General features: G+C 40.7%; 1 protein-coding gene across 2 annotated transcripts in view; it reads right to left on the minus strand.

Moving 5' to 3' along the window:
* Positions 1 to 1,072: 1,072 nt before the first annotated feature.
* VKORC1L1 (vitamin K epoxide reductase complex subunit 1 like 1) overlaps positions 1,073 to 27,230 on the minus strand; it is an 83,526-nt gene continuing 57,368 nt past the window's right edge. The window contains exons 2-3 of one of the 2 annotated variants that reach the window (XM_064375612.1): positions 10,131 to 10,240; positions 1,073 to 5,175 (exon numbers count right to left, since the gene is read on the minus strand). In XM_064375612.1, the coding sequence (XP_064231682.1) occupies positions 4,949 to 5,175; positions 10,131 to 10,240 (337 nt within the window). In that variant the 3' untranslated portion in view covers positions 1,073 to 4,948. The remainder of the gene's footprint in view (positions 5,176 to 10,130; positions 10,241 to 27,230) is intronic. The other variant, XM_064375613.1, reaches the window with a different exon arrangement.

Here is a 27,230-nt window from a genome sequence, read left to right on the forward strand (position 1 = left end):
TTGTTTGTTTTTGAGACAGTCTTGCTATGTCGTCCAAGCTGGAGTGCGGTGGTGCAATCTTAGCTCACTGCAACCTCTGCCTCTGGGGTTCAATTCTTCTGCCTCAGCCTCCCAAGTAGCTAGAACTACAGGCGCCTACCACCATGCCCTGCTAATTTTTTTTTTTTTTTGTATTTTTAGTAGAGATGGGGTTTTGCCATGTGGGCCTCCCCAGGTGCTGGGATTACAGGCGTGAGCCACTGCGCCCGGCCTCTGATAATGGTTCTTGCTATACAACTTGATTACCCCGTCTTGTGGTTGAACCCTATCTCCATACAGAGCCCCCTTTTCAGCTTTCCTTTGCAAGCTCCATGAAACAAACAATAAAGATAATTTAGCCTGGTTTTATTAGGCATTATTAGTCCATTTTTTAAAAATGAGAGTGTAGTCAGTTCCAATTAGGAATCTAGGGGTTCCATTTTTTTTTTGTTGTTTTAACTGAACTTCTCTTTAGTTTTTCAAAGGAATCAGATTTTGTGTTCCAGTATGTCAAAGCATAATGGATAAAAGTTGTTGGCAAACATTAAGAAAAATTAAATGTAAGAGACACATTTAAATGTTTCACAAATTAGGGGCAGCCCATTTCACAGGACTTAAGCCTGAGCACAGAACACACCTGTTCTATTTCCATGAAGTATGGCTCAGCTGTATTTCCAAAGGATTCATCTTTCTTGCGGATGCTACCTTTTTAGAGGATTATACGTGGAGTAGTAGTCAAGGAAAGCTAAAGCAAAACTATGGAAAAACGGTTCATTGATTAAGTGTTCACAGAACTGTAGGCAGTGACACTTTCTGTCACTAATTCTTGACAATCATAAAGATCATAAACCCACAGAAATTCCACGAACTAGAGGTCTGAGGACTCTGAGTCTTCTGCAAGTTACATATCACTTAAGAGAAAAAGAACCCTGTATACCTTAGAAATGAGGTTACAGCATGGACTTCAAGAATATAAGGCTCCGACTGAGTCTAAAAAGACTCAGCTTCTTTTCTGGAATGCAACCCTGCAGTTTAAGAATAATGGCAGCACAACTTCCACAGGTAACTTCTACATTTATTTTATACCAAAAAAGTTATGTGCAACAAATAAACATTCTTACATATTTACATTTGGTTTTATTTACCAGTTAGCAAAATGGTGCCTTAAATCTCTGATAAAGAATACTTCTATCTAGATTATTAACGGGGAAATCTGCCCAGTGAACTCCATTTTAAATGGAGCTTTTTAAAGCACTAGTAATGAATATTTCTGATGAAACATATTAGATCATACACCTAATACTTAGGCCATGCTTAATACAGTTTTACAACAAAACATTTCACCTTTTCTGGACAAATTTGTAGTAAAAAGATGTTTAAGTATCCGGGGCTCCCACACTTGCCCCTTTTGTTTGATGGCAGAAGGGTCGTTCTCACAATTAGAAACCGTAATGCTGCCTCAGGTGTCTGAGATGTTTCACCAATGCTTGTGTGTTGGAGGAAAAGAAGACAGAAATTGCATATTAGGTCATTAGGCCTGTCTCCCCAAATAGGCTTCCAGAAATCACAGCGGGTCTCCTTGTTGGCCTCTGTCTAATACTGATTTTCAAGACAAGCTCTCCTGTCACTCTTGGTACCAATCTAAATTATGAAGTAACTGCTGAAGATAACTCTACTTTTGCAAATAGTCTTTTCAAAAACTGAATGAAAAACAAGTTAACAAATAGTTTTGTTTTTTTTTTTTTTGAGACAGTTTCGCTCGTTGCTCAGGCTGGAGTGCAGTGGTGCAATCTCTGCTCACTGCAGCCTCCACCTCACAAGTTCAAGCGATTCTCTTGCCTCAGCCTCCTGAGTAGCTGGGATTACAGGCGCCCGCCACCACACCTGGCTAATTTTTGTATTTTTAGTAAAAGGGTTTCACTATGTTGGCCACACTGGTCTTGAACTGCTGACCTCAGGTGACCCGCCCACCTCAGCCTCCCAAAGTGCCGGGATTACAAGCATGAGCCACCACGCCCAGCCAACAAATAGTTTTAATTTCACTGTGGTCTTGGTCCTCTTTGAATGTAGTCTCTTTGAATGAAATAGTCAATGCTTTGAACATTGTTTGAGAGTAATGGATTTAAGGAGAAGACACACGTATGAAGGAACAGTGATTCTGGGCACACAGCTAGTTAAACCTGAGTTATTTCACCAGAAATTTACCTTTACACTGAGAGCAACCAGGTGTAATGCAAAACCAAATGAAACCCTCCCAACCACCTAGATTCCCTAGAATTCATCATCTAACGCCAATTCCTCATTTCTTCAAATGATATTTGTGACTATCAAGTCAATAAATGGTTTCATTTGGAATGAATCACTTCAAAAAAATGAAGCATGGAATTACTGCTAAGAATCAATGTTTCCCGTAGTCTGTCCTTTACACTGCTGGCTAGCTGCAGTGTTTAAATATTCAGTCTAAAACAGGCACGACAATCTTCTAAGTTTATAATGTTGGTGATTCCCCCCTCTTCTGGGCAGAATAGAAGGTACAGAAAGGAACCTAAACTCTCCAGGGCAAAAAACACCAAATTAACACCCACCAGGGTTCTGTTGCTCACTGAGATACTGGCGTTACAATGCTGTTATTACAGGCAGCACGTGTTCCTTTCTCGATGAGAAAAAAGGGTATTTATTTGACTGGGCCATAGGAATGTGGCAAAAACTTTTATACAACTGAAACAGTGGTTTCCCCAAGGCTTAGGAAAGCAAAGAAAAAACTGGAAGGGTCTGGCTGACCATTTTTCTGTTTTCTCAGGTAAGAGTTGAAGACATTTGCAAGAATGCAACATCAAGACAAGCTTTAACTATACTTTGCTGATTGATACAAACTAGGATGAAAAACCACTGGATATTGGGACGCGAGGAACTTGTTTAGCATAACTGGTGTAACGTATACCACAGTTTTAACCATGAAGCCATTTCCACTGTAGCTTAGAAGAAAGAACCAGGGGACTGCCCTAGGGGAGCCGGATGCGCCGCCCAAGATGGCCTCCCGGCACAGCCCTCAAACATGAGGCTTCCTTCTTCACAGACACCAGACAGCCAATCAGTGCTTTCTAGAGTTCTTTCACTACTTCAGAACACAACAACAGTACATACAGACTCGAACGGCCATTGAAAGATTCACATTCATGGGAAAACACAAGCCTTGATGAAATCTTGAGTTAAGCTATCTTTTAAGAAACTGGTTAAAACTGGTGAAAAGTTCATTACAATTCGGACTTGATACTTGCCTCGGGCCAAAAGACCTGTGTTGCGTCCATTATGAGTTAGTTGGAAACTACTGAATTGTTGCTGACTCTACACATTTTAGTTCACAGAACAGTCTGTCCCCTCCCTTCAAAGAGAAGGCAAATAAAGCACTCAGGAGGTACCAGCCTCATTGACTATTTTTAACATAAAACGATTAATCAAATTGGAAGCAAAAACATTGCTGCTGCTTCTCAACCAGAGGAGGAAAATGATCACACGGGACCTTCTGCAGAGTGCGGGTTTTCTACCTGATGGCAAAGAAAGGAAGGAAGGACACTTCTGCCCAAGGTCAACACACAAAATATTTGGTTTGAGATTTAAGACAGAAGGCACTTTGAACATTCTGACATCAGATGTTAACCACAGAAACGTCCTGTCACAACGTCATTTGGGCTTACTCAAATCCCCTTTCCAAACTCTTCTTACTGCATGTGTGTCGCTATGAGAGCGGTGGCGACGTGACTGTATTTCGCCTTGAGATGTGTCTACCTGTTGCTGTTCCCCCGATGACACAGACTGTGCAGCATGTCAGCCCTGAAGGTCACAAATCCAGGATTTCACTCCAAAAAAAATTAGACATCCAAGTGGTTAGTGCAGAGAGAAACAACGAGCAAGAACACTGGCTCCCACTCTGGAGCGACGGGGCTTAGACTGGCCATGTCCGTCATGATACTGTTTGGTTGACTGGCACCAATACTAAGGAAAAATATCTGTGGAAAATTCAACTGGTGGAAGAAACTTTACCTAAAAATGCCACGTTTATATTTCCAGCTTTTCTCCAAAGAAAAATACCCATCTTCCCATCCTAGTGTCCTCAAGGCCTCAGACTTATTCTGTAAGGTTAACAATTGGTCCAGTTTTACAACTGGACACAAATCTGACTTGAACGTTCCAATTCAATTTCTTCCTTTCAGAAAGAGGGAGATGAAAGGGAACCAACCACCCTATTATTTTTTTTTTCGCCCTATAATTTTTGCAATCAATGCTGCACCCATGGCTGCCAGCACCTTTCTCAAGATGCTGTGTATGGGCTATTCTCACTACCTCCTCAGTCAATGCTGAGCTGACAGTTCTTCAGTGCTAACTCCAACTAAACTGTACAGTAAGTTCTGCAGGGATGGATCCAATATTTCTACTTTTATTTACAAATATCACATAAATGGATTCTAGTTGAATCTACATGTTTAAATCCATCGGCTAAAAACATATTACATATTGTAAACATGGCAATATTTAATACAGTATCTATTCTAAAATATTTTCATGTCATGATCACATTTGTTATACCTGAAATTGAATTTATACACTTTAAGGAATTACTAGCAATGGTTGCTCACTTTACAGTTGAGGGAAGGGGGCTAGGGCTACATTTTATCATTTCAAAAACATCTTCAAAGTAAAGTTAAAGCTTGTCTTTGATTGGCTTGGCGTATCCTTTTTGTATCCATATTTAAAATGAAGATTGACACAAAAAATAGCAAGGGCCCCTTCTAATTTACAGGATTTTTAAAAACCAGTTTAAGATTCTTAGGGAAAGTGTCTGTTGTGAAGAATTAAAAAAAAAAACAAACTGCTGCAAAATAAACTTAATGGAAAAGGGACTTGAGACTGTCAGGGAAGAGTCTGTGGAGCGTCAGTCCTGCTTGGGCTGCAGCTGCCGTTTCCAGGCCTCGTTCAAGTAAACTAGTCGTTTGTAGTTGATAATGAGAAGAATGAAGTTCAGCACATACGTGATGACACAGATGATGCAGAACTCCTTCAGCACGAAGTACAGAATGTAGGCCAGGTACAGGGATCCCACGACCGACATGATGGAGGATGTCATGAGGATCAAAGCCGCGACGGCACTTGCTGTCATGCCTGCAAGAGAAGAGACACAGGCTCCATCAGGCCTTGACCCCCAGAGAGAGGCTTTCTGAGTGACAAGGCCTAACACTGTGTAACTTGTTGCAGTGTTTGAATGCTGATCTTCCTGCCGAACTCGGAAAACTGAGAACAGAAATGCTGGTCTGTTTTGTTAAAATTATACAGGTTGACCTTGCAGATCAAATGCCAGTTTGTTTGTTTTTGAGACGGAGTCTCACTCTATTGCCCAGGCTGGAATAAGTAGCTCAATCTCAGCTCGCTGCAACCTCTACCTTTTAGGTTTAGGCAATTTTCCTGCGTCAACCTCTTGAATAGCTGGGATTACAGGCATGTACCACCATGCCTGGCTAATTTCTGTATTTTTAATAGAGACAGGCTTTCTCCCTGTTGGCCAGGCTGGTCTCAAACTCCTGACCTCAGGTGATCCACCCGCCTCAGCCTCCCAAAGTGCTGGGATTACCGGCATGAGCCCACTGTGCTCAGCCAAATGCCAGTTTTATAGCTGCATGATAACATCAATCTTTCAGGTGAAATATTACTTATTTCACAAACTAGCCTTGGTTGAAAATATGCACACATAGAAAACATGCAATCTCACAATCACATTAAGCAATGAAGCTGACTTGTAACACTGACAGCCCCAAGTCACTAAATGAATAAAGGGACATGAGGACCACAGCCTTTTTCTTCTGAGCTGCACGTATTTGGTGAGAACCTTCTCTGGCCTTTCACTATGGCCTCCCCATCCATGGAAAGTAAAATCTGCTTTTCCATGTTTAGATCAAATTGATCAAAAATCCACAATGATAGGTGACTATACCAACAAGCTGCTGAAGAGAGAAAAAGAGTATCTTGATAAACATTTCAGGAAGGGGTCACCCTGGTAGATAAGGGAAACCACATTTAGCCCACTGGCTGCATGTGGGTCAAACTTCATCAGAAAAATAGTGCATAAGTGTGCTAAGCCAGGGCTCTCAAGACTAAAAGGCACCTGAGGCCAGGTGCGGTGGCTCACGCCTATAATCCCAACACTTTGGGAGGCCAAGGCAGGCAGATCATTTCAGGTCAGGACTTCAAGACCAGCCTCGCCAACATGGTGAAACCCGTCTCTACTAAAAAAGTACAAATAAATAAATAAATAAATAAAAATTAGCTGGGCCTGGGGGTGCATGCTTATAATCCCAGCTATAAGGGAGGCTCAGGCACAAGAATCACTTGAACCCAGGAGGTGGAGGTTGCAGTGAGCCAAGATCACGCCACTGCACTCCAGCCTGAGTGAAAGTCAGAGTCTGTGTCCAAAACAACAACAACAAAAAGGCACCTGAATTCTGGACTATCTTCACATGTACTGTTTTAAATTCCCTACAGCCAACAGCATGGAGAACATGTGCATTTATTTTCAAGGACAGAGAAGGCAGAGCATGTTAAACTACCCTCCTACCCAACGACTCATGGATAAGGATAACAGAAACAGGAAAAAGAATAACAGGTGGGAGCAAGTTTAAAGACGTCAATTAAAGGGCTGAAATCCTGGTGCCTGTCGGCAAAAAGAAAGGCAACAAGACGCCGCCTGTGCTGGCTGCAGCACAGCCAAGGGACTAGATGCTTTCACAGGTGCATCAAGACTGAGGTGCTACTGAATTACTTATCGCGGGACTAGGAAACCTGGCCAGCTACCTGCTTTTGTAAATAAAGTTTTACTGGCACCCAGCCACACTCACTCATTTATGTAATGTCTGTGACTGCTTCCACACTAGAAGGAAGGGCTGAGTGGCTGCGGTAGCTGGCAAAGCCTAAACTACTTTCTGCCAGGCCCTTTACTGAAAAAGTTTGCTGACTTCACCTATGCTAAACAACATCTCAAAAATTAATGCAGTCACAATTTTATCTAAGAAATTTAATTTCAAAATGATATGGACAAGTTTATTTCTTCCTTCATGCCTCTCTTTTTTCAACTGTAAAACTGGGATAACAATCAGGCCTACTTCCCAAGACCGCTGGACAATTAAATAAGCTAGATAATGCAGGATTAAAGGAGCTAATAGAAAGCACTTAGAATGCTCTATAAATACCAGCTATCCGTTAAATACTATTGTAATGCAACTAGGTACTTGTGGCTTGGGGTAAAATTCCCCACGGAATTTAAAACATGCTGTACCTCTAAATAAATGATGGTACAATTATGCAATGGATTATTCTGCAGTTGTAAAAAGGAATGAAGACATTTAATGTACTGATATGGAAAGATTATGATATATCCATCAAGCAAAAAAAAGAAAAAAATGCAAGCTGCAGAACAGTGGATATAGCATCTGCCTTTTATATTTTAAAAAGGAGAAAAATTAAGATTGTGCATTTGTATTTTCTTGTATATGCATGAAGAAATTCTAAACAATAACAAGCTACCAGTAGGGGCTGAGGAGCAGTGGAAACTGGGCAAAAAGGGAAGAAGTGAGACAGATTTTTCATTGTGTAACATTTTACATATATATTTTTCCAAGATGGAGTCTTGCTCAGTTGCCTAAGCTGAAGTGCAGTGGCTCGATCTCAGTTCACTGCAACCTCCACCTCCTGGGTTCAAGCAATTCTCCTGCCTCAGCCTCCCGAGTAGCTGGGATTACAGATGTGTGCCACCACACCCGGCTAATTTTTTTATTTTTAGTGGAGATGGGGTTTCACCATGTTGGCCAGGCTGGTCTGGAACTCCTGACCTCAGGTGACCCGCCCGTCTTGGCCTCCCAAAGTGCTGGGAGCCACTGAACCTGGCCATTTTTTTAAACTTTTGAACCACGTGAATGGATTACCTATGAAAATAATTAAATTAAAAATGTTGTATCTCAAACAGCTTAGAAGGGAGTACAGATGCCGTGCTCTGGAAACTGTTAGGTTAGTTCAAACGTGCCTCCGATGAAGACAGCAACATTAAAAAGGCACATGAAGTGTCTAAATGCAAGTCAAAAAATGCGGATGAAAAAACACATTTGATACATGTGATTTAAAATCTGTACACATCGTGACATGAAATTAATGGCATAAACAGAAATTTGGCTGTCACGCCTCTGTCTTCAAAAGTTAATGTAGTCAAAGACTTTTCTGAGGTTCTTTTCTCTTAGGGGAGAACACCTTGCATTTGGGCTTATGCTTCATATTCTTCTCTAGAAACTAACACGATGGAGACATACAGAATACAAAGTGACATTCCTCCCTCCTCCCCAGCCACCAGACCCTTTTCTATGTATTTAAATGCATGCATACCTATTATACCACAATTTGCTTTTTTCACCAAATAGAGTCTTTATCTTTCTAGGATATAAATATAGATCTCCCTTTTCTTTTAATGGCTACATAGTATTTCACAGTATTTTCTAATTTATTCAACCACTACCTATTTCTAAGCTACTTCAACTTTTTTTTTTTTTTTTGGCTATTTTAGACTGTACTGCTATGAATATCCTTGTGCGCACATCTTTGTACTTCTGGAAGATATGGAACTGGGCAAACTTGATGGAACTCCTGAGGAGAATTTAGATTTACAATTTGCCTCATAACAAATCAATTTCAGATAGAAAAGTTCCATGTACTTTTAAGGAACCAAATCAGAAGAGCTCACAGATAATGAAATAAAATATTATCAATTAAAATACAAAGGCACTGGTATGCAACAAGATTTTTTAAAAAGCAGAAAAATAAAATGCAAAGGCAAAAATGGATAGATTTAACTCAAAAAGTATAAAAACAATACAATACAAATTCATAACAAAAAGGAATAAAGAATGCATAAAATGTTTCTAATACATATGAAAATGTACTATTATCAGGATCTCAATAACTAAATGGGCAATACAAGGAAATTAAAGTAGAGTAAAATTTAAAGTAATAGGTACTAATGTGTAACTACTAGCAATTTTTCCAGGTGAAGATTATCATTACAGTTAAAAAAAAAAAGAAATTTTACAAAACACTTTTTAAAAATGAAGACTGCTGGAGCTTCAGGTAAACCAGAGAAGCGAGGGAAGAGCAATGTGGTAACACTGATTAAAATGGAAAATATCTGTGGTTTTTGATCCTATGCCTAGAAATTTATTTTGTGGAGACAATTCAAAGAAGAAAGGAGCAGGAGGTCTTTAAACAAGTTGATCACTGCAGCATTATTTAGAAGCAAAAAGGGTGAAACCTAGATGTTAACAATAACACTGGATAAATAACACTATGTTGAAACACAGTTCACATAAAATTATTATTAGTTTTTGAGACAGGGTCTTGCTCTGTCCCCCAGGCTGGAGTGCAGTGGTGTGATCTCGCCTCCCTGCAACCTCCACCTTTTGGGGTCAAGCGATTCTCTCACCTCAGCCTCTCAAGTAGCTGGGATTACAGGTGTGTACCACCACGCCTGGCTGATTTTTGCATCTTCTGTAGAGACAGAGTCTCATCAAGTTGCCCAGGCTTGTCTCGAACCCCTGGGCTCAAGTGATCTGCCCTTTTCAGCCTCCCAAAGTGCTAGGATTACAGGCGTGAGCCACCGCGCCTGGCCCAAAATTATTTTTAAAAGCAGAAGACAATAGAAATAGTGGATATGTAAAGGTGATGGGATTATGAATATGGTTTCTTGTTAATGTTTCCTTATATATGATGTTTTTAAAAGGCTACAGAGTCTTTAAAATAAGGAACAACTTTACAGGAAAGATGGGAGTGATCATTCCTTTGAATGGGACTGGTTTCTGGACATCATGAGATGCTGCTCTCCATGATTAAACAGCAATGGACATCAAGTTCAACATTAATATAATAAAAATCTTAGTGAATCAGGTTTTCACAACACAAAAATGTTGTACACACTAGTGGTTCTATAAATAACACATGCTTTCATTTAACATCAAGACACTTCAGGGCAAAGACACAAAGTTCTAAATGGATTATAACAAACTTATTTTGGTATTGAAAATACTTACCAAGTAATAACTGTAGTATATAAAATATAAGTCCAAAGACACTGTTTGGCTGGTTTAATACACCATCCTTTCCAAAAATGGAACCCAAAAGACCAAATCCTCGACCCCATCTGTAAAATAAGGAAAACCAGTAACCCTATATTTGAATTTCCCTATTTAAAAAATGTAAAATTACTTGAGAATGTTATCCAATTCTAAAATCAACTAAGTTGCCAAATGTCTTAAATGTCCTGTGTGGAAAGAGTGATTTGCCCCAAAGAGGGAGGCCAGTCACTAGATTTCTGATTAAAAATAACGATCTAAAATGAACATATCTAAAAGTGCCAGTATGCCCATCTGATTCTCTAAGTTGCCAATTTCTCTATATTCCCTTCTCCAAAAGGTAGGGCAAAGTATTCTTTTTCCAATGACCTTAGTATTTGCAGAAGGAGATCTCTATGCTTAGCCAGGGCCTCTTAACAGTGGACCACTGACATTTTGGACTAGATAATTCTTTGTGCTGGGGGGTGTCCTGTGCATTACATAACTAACAGTATCCCTGGCCTCCACCCCAGTTGTGACTACCAAAAACAGTCACAGTCATTGCCAATTGTCCTCTGGGACACAACGGCCCCCAGCTGAAAGGCACAGGTTAAGCTGTGCTATTTATTCACTTAAAGAATGTAGATTGAAAAGTTGTTTCTTCACAAATTTCACCAGGATATGCATTAAGAAATACCCTGGAAATGTATTTTTTAAATGTAGGGCTAGGTGTGGTGGCTTATGCCTGTAAACCCAGCACTTTGGGAGGCCGAGATGAGTGGATCACCTGAGGTCAAGAGTTTGAGACCAGCCTGGCTAACAGGGTAAGACCCCATCTCTAGTCAAAATACAAAAAATCAGCTGGGCGTGATGGCAGGCGCCTGTAATCTCAGCTACTTGGGAGGCTGAGGCAGGAGAACCACTTGAACCCAGGATGCAGAGGTTGCAGTGAGCGGAGATTGTGTCACTGCACCCCAGCCTGGGCAAGAGCAAAACTCCTTAAAAAAAAAAAAAAGTAGGATAATATCAGAAACTGTAGGTCTTTCCTGGAATCCTATCTCAGAAGTAAAAACCCAGATACATTATATGTCCTATCAGTTTTTATTTGCAATTAACTTTAAATCTTGCATTTGACTTAACATTTTTAAAACCTAATTTTTTTTCTGAATTGTTAATACTGATTTGATAAAACTTGACACAAATATCAAACTAACATTCACTTTGAATAAAAACCTTTGAAGATAATGTTTCAACTTTGGATAGAACAAGAGTGCTTCCTAAATACTAAAACCAATAACCAGTTGTGGTGTTAAGTCAGTAGAGAAGCACTCTAAATAAAATCTAAACTTTGGTTCTGAAGACAAACTGCCCCAAGACAAGGATAAATAAGCTATTGGCACAATAGTTTGACAGCACTCAAGGACCAAGATACAGAATAAAACCCCTTCATAATGATGATGTTGGGAGATAAAAATGACCCCAATTTTACAAACAAGTAAAAGCCATGAAGATTTTTATTGTACAATTTTTTTTTTTTTTTTTTTTTTTTTTTTTGAGACAGGATCTTCCTCTGTTGCCCAGGCTGGAGTACAGTTGCAATCATGACTCACTGCAGCCTCGATCTCTTGGGCTCAAGTGATCCTCCTGCCTCAGCCTCTGAGAGTCGCTGAGACTATGACACTCAGCTTTTTTTTTTTTTGTATTTTTTGTAGCATTGGGGCTTTGCCATGAGCCCAGACTGGTCTTGAACTCATGGGCTCAAGCGATCCTCCCACCTTGGCCTCCCAAAGTGCTGGGATTACAGGCTGAGCTACCACACTCAGCCTTCAGTTATACATTTCAAAGAATATAAAATAATTTCCATTATATTCATTTATTCTTTCACTATCTAAATACTTATTGAGCACATACTATGTGCACTGGTTCTAGGGGTTGGGGATCCAGAAGTGAATGAGCAAGACAAAGTGCTGCCCTTGAGGAGCTTAAATTCTACTTAGGGAAGAGAAGACATAAACAGGTAAACAAATGCCCACGTTACCTGCAGAAATGGACACAGCTTGTAACAGATACAGGAAATTTGAAGGGGGAACTCTAGATTAGTGCTTCAGGAATTTTAAAAGTGCAATCACTTTGGGGTCTGGTTAAAATGTAGCTTTTCTTTTAGTGGTGTGTGGTGGGGCCTAAGATTCTGCATTTCCAAAGAAAACATAACACAACACAAAACACATGCAGGCAATACTGATGCTTCTGGTCTGAGGACCACACTTGAAGATCCACTGTGGAAAGAGAAGGGGTGCAGGAAGCTCCTCTAGCTCAACGGTCAGGAAGGACCTTTCCCAGGAATTAAATTCTGAAGGAGATCTGAGTGATGGGAAGCAGCTGTCTCATGAGCAATGGCAAGTCAAAGGCCTTGAGGCAGGACTGAGCTGTGCGTGTGCCAAGGAGGCCACGGAGGCTGGGGCGTGGTGACTGGGGAGGGTGACAGGAGAACTAGGCACAAGTCCAATCATTGACATTATTTAGGGCCTTGTGTGTAGCAAAGAGTTTGAATTTCATTCTAATTGCAATGAAAGACGTTTGGTAGCTTTCAAACCAGAGAGTGAGATAAACTTATTTACAATCACTCTTCGCTGCTGTATAAGGAACAAACTGCTGGGGGCTGGAGTACAGATAGGGAGAAACTATATGCAATCAAACTTCTTAGCCCTACTCATCCCAAGCAGGAGTTCAAATTTAAATCACTGCCTTTGGCAACAGAAATGAGTGGCATACTGCCAAAATTAACATGGCTAAACAGACTTTTTATATATTCAAAGCACTGGTCTATGCCTGATTATTCATGTAAGATCACATGGGTATTTTCCTTGAAAACAATGTGGTAATCCACAAATTAAGATATTATCAAAGTTATACATGCATAAGGTTTCAAAATAAGGTAACACCAAAGCCTTCTAATACAGAGATGTTCCTTCCTCCAGCCCTCCCCAAGCTCGGTTCTCATCCCCAGAGGCATCCACTTTGATGACTGTTAACTCTTATTTAACTCCACATTTCTAAAAATATGTTTACATTGCTATTTCCTTTTTTTTTTTTTCTTTTTGAGACACTCTAGCTCTGTTGCCCAGGCTGGAGTGCAGTGGCACAATCTCAGCTCAATGCAACATTTGCCCCCTGGGTACAAGCAATTCTCCTGCCTCAGCCTTCTGAGTAGATGGAATTACAGTCACCACCACCACACCTGGCTAACTTTTGTATTTTTTGTAGAGATGGGGTTTCACCATGTTGGCCAGGCTGGTTCGAACTTCTGACCTCAGGTAATCAGTCTGCCTGTCTGCCTCCGCGCCTGGCCCTAAATATTATCTCTTGACTTTCTAATATGGTAAGGCAGAATATTGTTTTTTTTTGTTTTGTTTTTTTTTTTGAGACAGGGTCTCACTCTGTTAATCATGTTGGAGTACAGTGGTGTGGTCTGGACTCACTGCAACCTCTACCTCCCAGTCTCAAGCAATTTTCCCTCCTCAGCCTCTCGAGTAGCTGGGACCACAGAAAAACACCACCATGCCTGGGTAATTTTTGTATTTTTGGTAGAGATGGGGTTTCACCATGTTGCCCAAGCTGGTCTTGAACTCCTGAGCTCAGGCAACCCACCTGTTTTAGCCTCCCTAAATGCTGGTATTACAGGCATGAGTTACTGTGGCCAGCCAAATATTGCTTTTTTTTTTTTAAGTTTAGTATATAATAAAAAACTTCAAATGCATATGCACAAAGTGAACAGAAGAGTGTAATAAACACCCATTTATTGCTTTGGTATGGTAAAGAGAAAAGGTATTACAAAAACAACATGCAAAAACAAAAAACCCCCAGTACCCATCACCCAGCTTCAATCATTATGCCTTCCTTGTTTCATCTCCACCTCTACATATTTATCACCTGAGAGTTACTTTTAGTTCTTTTATTTTTAGTTTTTATTTTTTGAGACGGAGGCTTGCTCTGTTGCCCAGGTCAGAGTGCAGTGGCGCTACCTCAGCTCACTGAAACCTCTGCCTCCCGGGTTCAAGTGATTCTCCTATCTCAGCCTCCCGAGTAGCTGGGATTATAGGTGCCAACCACCATGCTGGGCTAATTTTTTGTATTTTTGGTAGAGATGGGGTTTCATCATGTTGCCCAGGCTGGTCTCGAACTCCTGAGCTCAGGAGATTCAGCCACGTTGGCTTCCCCCAGTGCTGGGATTACAGGCGTGAGTTACTGTACCCGGCTATATATTGCCTCTTTTTTTTTTTAAGTTTATTTTGTAAGAGAAAACTTCAAATGCGTAAACACAAAGTGAGCAGAAGAGCGTAATAAACACTCATTTATTGTTTTGCTGTGGTAAAGAAAACCCAAATAAAAACAAAACAAACACATAAAACAAAGAAACCCCCACGTACCCATCACCCAGCTTCAATAATTATGCCTTTCTTGTTGTATCTCCACCTCTATGTGCTCATCACTTGAGAGTTACTTTTAGTTCTTTTATTTAATTTTATTCTTTGAGACGGAGTCTCGTTCTATCGCCCAGGCTGGAGTGCAGAGGCGCAATCTCGGCTCGCTGCAACCTCCACCTCCTGAATTCAAGTGATTCTCCTGCCTCAGCCTCCTGAGTAGCTGGGACCACGGGCGTGTTTCACCACGTCTGGCTAATTTTTTGTATTTTTAGACTTCAAGTGATCCACCCACTCTGGCCTCCCAAAGTGCTGGGATTGCAGGCACAAGCCACGGTGCTCAGCCACAGGATAAACTTCTGATTACCTTTATTTACTGATTCGTTACTGATATTTTGGAAATCATTTGCTTTTTTGTTGTTTAAATTTTTGTTACAATATGCAATTATCTTGCTTTTGCCACTTTAAGAATAGCAACATTTACTCCTTAAAACAATAATCTTAAAATTCTTTACTTTTTAAATTAAATAAATTTGTTTATTTATGAGACGGAGTTTCGCGCCTATTGCCCAGGCTGGAGTGCAATGGCGCAATCTCGGCTCTTAAACTCCTGAGCAGTGGCTCACACCTGTAATCCCAGCACTTTGGGAGGCTGAGGCAGGTGCATCACCTGAGGTTGGGAGTTTGAGACCAGCCTGACCAACATGGAGAAACCCCACCTCTATTAAAAATACAAAATTAGCCAGGTACGGTGGCTCATACTTGTAACCCCAGCCACTTGGGAGGCTGAGGCAGGAGAATTGTTTGAACCTGGACGCGGAGGTTGCAGTGAGTCGAGATCTCGCCATTGCACTCCAGCCTGGACAACAAGAGCAAAACTCTGTCTCCAAAAAAAAAAAAAGAGAATTGACATTGGAAAGTCTAAAATGGTGGGAGAAACATCTGCCAGGCTTAGAAGGGTGCATGTAAGATGTTCTGAGGAACTTAGTGGAAGATCTGTATACTTATTTGGTAAGGTGCTGTTTTGTTTTCATTATTTTCAGTGTTATTACAGTTATACATATATATAATTGAAAAAGTCATAGTGCTACAGGACTTAGAACACAAAGCAGCATTCCTCTGACCCCTGAGGAATCCTCCTTAGAAGCAACTCATTTTTGGTGGTTTTTCTCAATATTTACTCACAAATTTCTTTTTACAAAAATGCCTTATTATTTTTACTTTTTAATTAAAAAAATTTTTTTTTAGAGATGAGATATCATTATGTCGGCCAGGCTGGTCTTGAACTCCTGGGCTCAAGCAATCCTCCCACCTCAGTCTCCCAAAGTGCTGGGATTACAGGCATGAGCCACCAGGCCTGGCCACTTAGTATTTTTGGATAATCTATCACTGTATGCTAAACTAGACTATGATTTGGTAGACTTTCACTTCCCTCTCCCCCTCCCAATTACACCAGAATTTGTACTTACATCAAAATTTTTGGTTTTGTCAGTATATATTGTTTACATGGTTATCAGTATATTGTCTGACACAAAGCTCAAAATGGTCCATCCTAACACATGATTCTGTAGTGTGAATCAAGTCATAAGTGATCAGTAAACAGACACAACGCCAAGTGGTATGGTCCAGACATAATTTTCCTGGAATCCCAGCCCTTTAGGAGCCGAGGCATGTGGATCACCGGAGGTCAGGAGTTTGAGACCAGCCTGGCCAATGTGCAAACCCCTCCCCCCACCCCGTTTCTACTCTCTACTACAAATACAACAATTAGCTGGGCATGGTGGCACACGCCTGTAATCCCAGCTACTCAGGAGGCTGAGGCAGGATAATCACTTGAACCTGGGAGGTGGAGGATGCGGTGCGCTGACATCGCACCACTGCATTCCAGCCTGGGCAACAGAGTGAGACCTTGTCTCAAAAAAAAAAAAAGAAAGAAAGGAAAAGAAAAAGGAAAAGAAAGAGAAAAATTCAGCCTGTGATCCCAACACTTTGGAAGGCTGAGGTGGACGGCTCACCTGAGGTCAGGAGTTCAAGACCAGCCTGATCAACATGGCGAAACTCCATCTCTACTAAAAATACAAAAATTAGGCTGGGCGTGGTGGCTCATGCCTGTAATCCCAACAGTTTGGGAGGCCGAGGTGGGTGGATCACCTGAGGACAGGCGTTCGAGACCAGCCTGGCCAACAAGGCGAAACCTCGTCTCTACTAAAAATACAAAAATTAGCAGGACGTGGTGGTGGGCACCTGTAATCTTAGCTACTTGGGAGGCTGAGATAGGAGAATCGCTTGAATCTGGCAGGCAGAGGTTGCAGTGAGCCAAGATTGTGCCATTGTACTCCAGCCTGGGCAACAACAGTGAAACTCTTGACTTTAAAAAAGAAAAGAAAAGAAAAAAAAATTCAACAAGTCTAAACTCTGCCAGTATTTTTACTAGGAATATCATTGCTTTCATCATCTGGTCACAAGGTTACCTGGGTTTTGAGTGGTCTGCCCTATTCCTGTCCCATAACTTCTGGTACTTTTTAAAAATACTTTTTATTAGAGCATCATTACATATCATAAAGTACAAGTGTATAGCTCAGTGAATTTCTATGAGCCGAACACACCCATGCACCAGTAGCGGAATCCAGAAATAGCAATACAGCTGGGCATGGTGACCATGTCTGTAATCCCAGCACTTTGGGAAGCCAATGTGGGTGGATCAGTTGAGGCCAGGATTTCGAGACTACCCTGGCCAGCATGGTTAAACCCCATCTTTACTAAGTATGTGGCAGCACATGCCTGTAGTCCCAGCTACTTGGCAGGCTGAGACAGAGAACGGGTTGAACCGGTGAGGTGGAGGTTGTAGTGAGCTGAGATCGATCGTGCCACTGCACTCCAACCTGGGTGACAGAGCAAGCCTGTCAAAAAAAAAAGAAAGAAGAAAGAAAGAAAGAAAGGAAAGAAAGAAAAGAAAAGAAAGAAAGAAAGAAAGAAACAGAACAATAAACAGAACAGTATCAGAACCTCAGAGGCACCCCCATCCCATGCCCTTGTTCCAGTTACCTCTCCTCCCCAGAAGACCACTCTTCTGGGGTCTTTCTAAAAAATATTATATTAAAACCATAATATAACAAACAATACAGTAAATATAAAATAAGCAAACAAAAATAAAATATATTTAATAATGTCTTTTTTAAAATTATTTTTTATAAGGCACATACCCTTATAGCCACCACCCACATTGAGAAACAGAACTTTGGCAGGACATGGCACCTCATACCTATAATCCAGCACTTTGGGAGACCAGGAGTTCAAGACCAGCCTGGGCAACATAATGAAACTCTGTCCCTACTTAAAAAAAAAACAAAAAACAAAAAAACAAAAAACACTTGTTAAGTGTGAAGGCATATGCCTGTAGTCCCAGCTACTCGGAAGGCTGATCACTTGAGCCCAGGAGCTTGAGGCTGCAAGCAGTGAGCTATGATTGCACCAGTGTACTCCAGCCTGGGTGACAGAGTGAGAGCCTGTCTTAAAAAAAAAAAAAAAAAAAAAAAAAAGCCGGGCGCGGTGGCTCACGCCTGTAATCCCAGCACTTTGGGAGGCCGAGGCGGGTGGATCACGAGGTCAAGAGATTGAGACCATCCTGGTCAACACGGTGAAACCCCGTCTCTACTAAAAATACAAAAAATTAGCTGGGCATGGTGGCGCGTGCCTGTAGTCCCAGCTACTCAGGAGGCTGAGGCAGGAGAATTGCCTGAACCCAGGAGGCGGAGGTTGCGGTGAGCCGAGATCGCACCATTGCACTCCAGCCTGGGTAACAAGAGCGAAACTCCGTCTCAAAAAAAAAAAAAGGAAAAAATAAAAGAAAAGAAACAGAACTTTGCTAGCCCCTTCTATGGCCCAATGCAATTAAACACCTCTTCTTTCCTCTAAAAGCACTAACTATCCCAACTTTTATCCTTCAGTTATCTAAGGATTTATGACAAGTGAGCATTCCTAGACGCTATATAGTTTAATCCCCACTGCCATTTTACTTGATATGTTGTTTAGGACTCTCTTAAGCTATAGGTTCCTTGCCCTGGTATTTTCAGGGCTCAATTCTGTGAAAATAAAAATTTCCAGAGACATGTTATACTGTCCATAACAAAAATATCTACAATTAACTCTCATTGTATTTCCTTTTCAGCAGAAATTGCTTTTCCTGGAGTTAAAATTTATATTTTGTTTGCTTAGTTTTCTGTGTCACCGTTTTTAGTTTTCCGAACCCCTTCTGAGCAATATTTTAAAGAAGATCACCCATGTCAAGAAATGTATGATTTGTGCTTTTTCCTGCAGGTATCTCTACTGGAGTCCTTGGCCTTCCTGGTATACTCTGGATGATGTGGTATGGACTGGCTGCTCTGTAGGCCTGCTGCAGCTGTCGTCCTAAGACTTCCAATCTCTTCCCTACACTGAATCTCCCATTTCTTGTATTTGGTGTCTTCCATTTCTCCTTGGTTTACTTTACTTGGTGGCACAATCCTCTAATAGCTTCTTTCCTTGCGAAAATACACACTGGGGTGAAATTTCTGAGATACTGGAAATCCAAAAATATCTTTCTTCTGCTATCATAATTGATTGCTTGGGTATATAATTATACATTAAAAATAATTTTCTAGCCAGGTGTAATGGCTCATGCCTGTTATTATAGCACTTTGGGAGGCTCAGGATTGCTTGAGGACAGGAGTTCAAGACCAGTCAGAGCAACATGGTGAGACCCCATCTCTACAAAACATAAAAAAATTAGCCAGGTGTGGTGGCATGCACCTGTAGCCCCAGCTACTCGGGCAGCTGGAGTGGAATGACTGCTTGAGCCCAGCAGCTCGAGGCTGAAGTGAACTAGGACTGTGTCGCTGCATTCCAGACTGGGTGACAGCGAGACCCTGTCTCAAAAACATAAAAACTAAAAGAAGTAGTAACAATTTACCCTCAGAATGTCTTAAAGACAATTTATTTAGTGTCATGATCAGACTATTACATTTGGCAATCAACCGCATCAGTGCAAAAAACAAAAAATCTACATTAAAATTCTTTGTTGGATTGCTTTACAGAGAACAGAAACTAAAATACCCAGTTATACAATGAGTCCAAAATACAGCCCTGGAGTCTTTCGCCCATGCACATGAGCACTGCCTGAAGCACATCTCTGAAGCAGCTGGGCCCCGCCCCCACTGTGCCTGGCTGAGTTTGTGAATCCATTGTAACCTGCGGCTTCCCTGTCCCTGCTCTGGCTAAGCCTTGTGTCTCCCGCTAAGCCTTATTTCCTACAGTAATTAATGCCCTCTGCCTCTGCCATAGCTACTGCAATCACCACAGCCACGTTGGGATCAGGGTTTGGCAAAATATTGGCTTCCACAACCACAGGGGCCAGAGCTTCTGCCTCCAAAGATTTTTCTCTTTATTGGTCCAAGATTTGAAGACTGACTGTTACAACTGCCAAAATCACTGTCACTTCTACCACTTCCAAAATTGCTTCCACTATTACCAAATTCATGATAGCCATCCCCACTGCCACCATATCCACCACCACCATGGCTGCCACCAAAGCCACCATGACCAAACTTGTCACTCCCACCAAAACCACCTCCACCAGTTTCCAGGACCCTTTGGCCTCTTCAGCTGGATGAGGCACTAGTCATGTCCTGCTGCAACCCGGGCTTTCCTGACTTCATAGCTGTGGCCATTCACAGCACAGTACTTCTGAATGACAATCTTATCCATGGAGTCCCGGTCGTGAAAGGTTACAAAAGCAAAGACCCTTTTCTTGCCACTGCCTCAGTCAGCTGGGATTTCAATCACTTCAATTTTCCTATCCTGTTCAAAATAATCTCTTAGGTGATGTTCTTTGGTGTCCTGTTTAATGCTGCCAACAAGTATCTTTTCCACAGTCACGTGGGCACCTGGTCTTTGAGAATCTTCTCTTCAGACAGCTCTCTTGGGTTCCACAGCTCTTCCATCTACCTGGTATGGCCCTGATTCAGAGCTGCATCCATCTCCTCCACAGTGGCAGATGACCAACCCAAAGCCCCTGGAGTGCCTGGAGTTTGGGTCTCAGGACCAGAGAGTTGTGAGCATTCCTCAGGGCTCAGAAGGGCTCCCCAGACTCTTGGCTGTTTCAAGGCTTCCCCAGCTGTTCAAGCTCTTTAGGAGAGGGCAATGCCCAAAGTGGGGAGAGAAGCCTGAACGATGCTTCCTTGGCAGCACTGAAGGCCACAAATCCTTCAACATTTTTAAAGATATTCTTCTACCATCCTGCTTTCAGAGTTGGCTCTTGAAAAATTTGATGCTATTCTGAACTTTGAATGTGACCTGTTTCTGCTTTAAGAATCTTCTTTTTAATCTGAGCATTATCAGATTTCACAAAGGATGTGCCTTGTTGTGGATGTTCAGTTGTTCACTGAGAAGGGCTCTTTCCATGCAGAAATTCACATTCTTCAATATGAGAACATTTTCATATATTTCTCTCTCTCTTTTTTCTTTTTTTATAGAGATGGGGTTTCACCATGTTGGCAAGGACGGTCTCGATCTCCTGACCTTGTGATCCACCCACCTCAGCCTCCCAAAGTGCTGGGATTACAGGTGTGAGCCACTGTGCCTGGCCATTTTCATATATTTCTTAGCCAAATGTTGGTCCTCTAATTTTCTTTCTTTCTTTTTTTTAAATTTATACTAGTGTGAAAACAGGTCCTTTAATTTTCTTTCATCTTCTGTTTTACCTCTTTTTCCTTTTCCTCCATTTCTAGATTAGCATGACTCTCCCAAACCTGTTAAATTCATTTATTAAACTTATTGCTACCATATGTTTAATTTTAAGTGTTCTCTCTTAGTCTCTGATTATTTCTTTTACATAAATAGCATCTTGCTTTGTTTAAGGATATCACTTTTTCTTAGATCTAAGGAGATCAAATCATATATGTTTAAGTTTACTTTACTTCTGGCTACTTCAATTTTGGGTTGCTCTGAGTTCCTTGGACATATGTCCATGTGTGTCTGTCTCTCATACTAGAGGCTTTCCTCAAATGTCTAGGGACCATTCACTGTCTATTCATTTGTAAGACCAAGGCATTAAAAATCGGAGTGCCAGCCAGGCACAGTGCTTCACACCTGTAATCCCAGCACTTTGGGAGGCTGAGGCAGGGGGGCGGATTGCTTGAACCCAGGAGTTTGAGACCAGCCTGGGCAACATGGCGAAACCCTGTCTCTACAAAAAAACAAACCCAAACACACAAAACACCCCCACCCCACAAAATATTAGTTGGGTGTGGTGGCGCATGCCTGTAGTCCCAGATACTAGCAAGGCTGAGGTGGGAGGATCAGTTGAGCCCAGAGGTTGAGGCTGCAGTGAGCCGTGCTTGTACTACTGCACTCCAGTCTGACTGATGGAATGAGACACTGTCTCAAAAAAAAAAAAAATCTGAATGCCAATTCCAGTGCTGGATAAAATGGAACATGCCCACTACAAGCTGCTCTTCCTGATGGATTACACCTAAAAATTGGACAACAAAAAAAAGCAACTGAGGATTCTGAGAGAAGTCAAAATTGGAAGAACAACTAGTACAATGAAGTTTCTTGGGTTCTTTTCCCAGCTTCTTTGCATAATTGCCCAAGGGGTAAGGGGGGTCGGTCAGACAGCAAAACAAAACAAAAAAACCCACAAAACTTCTTTCTGGCCAAAGGATGAGGAAGAGAGATCCATGTGGGCTGGAGAGTATGATGACAGCATGCTTTCACATTCATTTTTTTTCCCTCTTGCCTTGCCTAAAGGTTGGCCAGCAGGACAGGCACCTCAGAGCCTGAGAGAAAGCCTGTCTGGTTGCCTGGAGGAAGTGAGCATGTAAAAGGAATCCTGTTGTTTCTTCTCTGTTCTTTCACTGCCTCACTCTTCGGGTGATGCCAGTCACATGGAACTCTGTGACAGTAAAGGAGGTTCAAACTGTCTGAGAGAAACCTGTCTTTCTAGCAAGAGGAACAGGGAAAGGGGTGCCTGGGAGCCAGAGACTGAGAAGAAAATCCCAGCAAGAAGAGGACCAGAGAAGGGAATCCCTTAATTCTGTGTGGGAACTAACACTAGTCTCAGGCTCACTCCTGAGTGGCACATGCATGAAATAGATCCCAAAGGCACAGCAAAGTCTCTCAGAAATAAACTACGATATAAATCATCACCGACTTTGCAGACAAATCACTGAGAGGCGCACGTGAGGGCAAACTCAAACAGGACAGCAGATGCTTTTAAAATGGAACTGGCATTGGACCCATCACACACAGAAGGAGAGACAGAGCTTGTGGTACTGGACTGCCTGTTAAAACAAAGCAAATCATCATTCTCCAGATGTTGACAGGACCCAGACTCTTAAAGTATAACCTTCAAAATACATTGGCGATGCACTCCAAGATTATATGACATACAAAGAACCAGAAGACTGTTACCAATTCTCTCTCTCTTTTTCTTTCTTTTTTTTTTTTAAGACGGGGTTTCACCATGTTGGTCAGGCTGGTGTTGAACTCCTGACCTCAGGTGATCCGCTCGCCTTGGCCTCCAAAATGTCTGGATTACAGGCGTGAGCCACCGCGCCCGGCCAAATGTTACCAATTCTCAAGAGAAACAAACGATGATGAACAGATGTCAACCCTGAGATGACACCAATGTTGGAATTATCAGAATACAATTTAAAACAGTTATTACATCTGTTCCACAAGTGAAAGTAAAGAGAAATGACTGGAAAGATGGAAGTTCTCAGCAGAGAAAAAGTAACCATAAAAAACAAAAACAAACAAACAAACAAACAAATGGAAACTATAGAACTAAATAAGATCTGAAATTAAAAATCCACTAGATGAGGTCAATAGCAGAATGAAGACATCAAAGGGAAGACTCAGTGAGCTGAAAGATTAACATAAATCACCCAATTTGAACAACAGAGAGGAAAAACATATTTAAAAAGCAAAGAATAGAGACTTAGGAAATAATCTTAAATACCAATCTTAAATCTTAAATATAGGATGACTAAACCATATATATATTTAACAATCTTAAATACAGGACAGTATCAAAAGGTCCAACATTTATTTCACTGGACTTATGGAAGGAGAAAGAGATTGATGTACAAAACAATATGAAGAAATAGTGGCTAACTTCCCAAATTTAGCCAAATATAAAAATTTATAGATTGAAAAACTCAGTGAACATGAGAGCTGATTAAACTCAAAGAACACCATACACAGACACATCATAACGAAACTACTAAAAGCCAAAGACAGAAAAGCTCTTGAAAGCATCCAGAGAAAAATGACACATTATATAAGCAAACAAGAATTCAAATGCCTACCAATTTTGCCAGCTAATTTTTTGTATTTTTAGTAGAGACAGGGTTTCACTATGTTGGCCAGGCTGGTCTTGAACTCCTGACCTTGTGATTGGCTCGCGTAGGCCTCTCAAAGTGTTGGGACCACAGGTGTGAGCCACTGTGCCCAGCCTAAACTTTTTTTTAATCACTGAAGTGCTTTAATATTTCTAAGCTTATTCAGCCTTTAAAACAAGGGAGATTCTGTCACTAGTGACATGGATGGGATTGGAGAACATAATGCTGAGTGAAATAAACCCGGCACAGAAAGACAAATGCTGCATGCTTTCACTTACATGTGGAAACTAAGACAACTGAACTCACAGAAGCAGAGAGGAGAATGGTGGTTACAAAGGCTGGGGGGCGGGAGGAATGAAGAGATGATGGTCAAAGGATACAAAAATCTCAGACAGGAGGAATAAATTTTATTTTGAGATCTATGGCACAGCATAGTAAACACAGCAAATAACAGTGTATTCTACATTTCAAAACTGCTAAGAGAATAAATTTCTAATGTTCTCAGTCACAATAAAGGATAAGTATTTGAGGAGATGGATATGTTAATTAGCTTGATGTAATGATTCCTTATTATACTGCTAAATTATAATATCATGTTTTACTCCATAAATATATACAACTATCAACTGTTAATTTACAATAAAATGATTTTTTTTTTAAAAGAGATGGGCGTCTCGTGGTCTCAAGTGATCCTCTCACCTCGGCCTCCCAAAGTGCTGGGATTATAGGCATGCGCCCAGCTAATTTACATTACAATTTTTAGAAAACTGACTAAAGATGTATCAAAATACTTTTTTTTTCAATTTCAAAGCTGTAAGATTGTTGGAAGCAAATGTAACCTTGTGGAGTGGAGTTTTCAATATATGTAGATGTAACGCAAATGACAATTATAACATAAGGCGGGGGAGGTTAAGGAATCTTTATATTAATAGTTGTAAGATTTCTATATTCTAAAGTCGTTAAATATAAAATCTAACTAGAATATGAAAGGCTATGTGTGCATGCTGTAATCTAGTCTAGAGCTACCACCTAAAAAACAATTCACAGAGATATAAACAAAAAGTCAATAGATTAAATACCAAAAAATACCAAGGACAAACCGAAACGGAGAGGCTGACCTAAATCTAAACATACTAACAAGTATATTAAAAGTAAATGGTCTGAATATACCAACAAAAGACAGACATTGTAAAACTGAACTTAAAAGCAAGAAAGTCCCAAGTATGTGCTGTTTACAAAACCTCACTTTAAATATAACAACATAGGTTAAGAGTAAAAAGGTGAAACAAGTTATATCACGTAAGTGCTAATCCAAAGAAATCCAGAAAATAGTTAAAATGCAAACTTTATACTGTAAAAATTTTGCACAAGAAAAGAAAAGGCACAGTGGCTGTATTAATAGCAGAAAATGCAGTCTCCAGAACAAGGGAGCTTACCAGGGAAGAGAGAGACACATAACGGTAAATGGGTCAGTTAGCCAAGAGCCCAAAACAATCATAAATGCATAGGCATCTAACAAGAGAACTCCCAAATAAATGAAACAAAAACTAACAGAACTGAGAGAAAGACCACATCCATAATTAAAGACTTCAATCTCTCTCTCTCTCAGTAAGGGACAGAACTGGTGGGCAGAAGATCAGAAAAAATACAGAAGGCCTGAAGAGAACCATCAACCAACTTGACCTGACATTTACAGAATACTGCGCCCAAAAACAGTACACACATTCTTTACAAGTACACACGGAACTTTCATCAAAATAGACTACACTGTAAACAAAACATAAACATATCGTAAACAAACTTCAAGTTTAAAATAACTGAAATCGTACAAACTATGTCCTCTGACCATAGTGGAATTAAACCAGAAGTCATATAGAAAGACATCTGCAAAATGTTCAACTATTTGGAAATTGAATAGATTTCTAAAAAAAATTTATGCATCAAAGAGGAAGTCTCAAGGAAATAAGAAAAAATTCTGAACTGAATAATAATATAACAAATTAAAATTAGTGTTATGCAGCTAAAGTAGTGCTGAGAGAGAAATTTATAGCATTAAAATACTTATCTTAGAAAAGAAGGTCTGAAATCATTAAGCTTCTGCCTTAAAAAACTACAAAAAGAACAGGCCAGGTGTAGTGGCTCACCCTGTAATCTCAGCACTTTGAGAGGCCGTGGTGGGTGGATTACTTGAGCTCAGAAGTTCAGAAGCAGCCTGGCCAACATGGTGAAACCTCATCTCTACCAAATACAAAATTTAGCTGGAGGTAGTGGCAGCTGCCTGTACTGTCAGCTGCTTGGGAGGCTGAGGCAGGAGAATCACTGAGATTGTACCACTGCACTCCAGCCTGGGCAACAGAGTGAAACCCTGCCTCAAAACAGCAGAAACAACACAAAGCTTCCTCCTTAAAAACCCACAAAAACTACCAAAAGAACAATTTAAATCTAAAGCAAGCAGAAGGAAGGAAAACAAAACAAAACTTAGATTGGAGCAGAAGTAAATGAAATTTAAAACAGAAAAAAATAGAGAAAATAAATGAAACCAAAGGCTGGTTCTTTGCAATCATAAAGAATATCAATAAACAGGATAGGCGCGGTGGCTCATGCCTGTGATTCCAGCACTTTGGTAGGCTGAGGTCAATGGATCACTTGAGGTCAGGAGTTCGAGAGTTTGAGACTAGCTTAGGCAACATGGTGAAAGCTTGTCTCTACTAAAAATATAAAAAGTAGCCAGGCATGGTGGTGGGTGTCTGTAATCAACTACTCTGGAGGCCAAGGCATGAGAATTACTTGAACCCAGGGGGCAGAGGTTGCACTGAGCCAAGATAACCCAACTGCACTCCAGCTTGGGACACAAAGCGAGACTCCGTCTCAAAAAAGTAAAAAGAAAATCAATAAACCTCTAGCTAACTTTTACTGAAAAACCTGTGACAAAAAAATAAAAAGATACAAAATATTAAATATCAGAAATGAAAGGGATATCACTAGAGACAGTTATATACATTAAGAGGATAATCAAGAACTCTATGCCTATAAATTTGACAACTTAGATGCGAAGGACCAATACTTTGAAATTCACTAACACCAAAACTCACTCAAGAAATACAGAATCTGAACATTCCTATTAATAGTTAAAAATCTTATAAGAAAACAAAAACTCCAGGTCCAGATGGTTTCATTGGCAAATTCTACCAAATATATACTAAATGATACCAATTGTACACAATCTCTTCCAGAAAACAGAAGAGGAGGGAACACTTCTCAACTCATTTTGTAGGCCA

The sequence above is a fragment of the Aotus nancymaae genome, unplaced genomic scaffold, assembly GCF_030222135.1.
Source record: "Aotus nancymaae isolate 86718 unplaced genomic scaffold, 86718_ANA_hifiasm-v0.15.2.pri h1tg000012l, whole genome shotgun sequence".
Lineage (NCBI taxonomy): Eukaryota > Metazoa > Chordata > Mammalia > Primates > Aotidae > Aotus > Aotus nancymaae.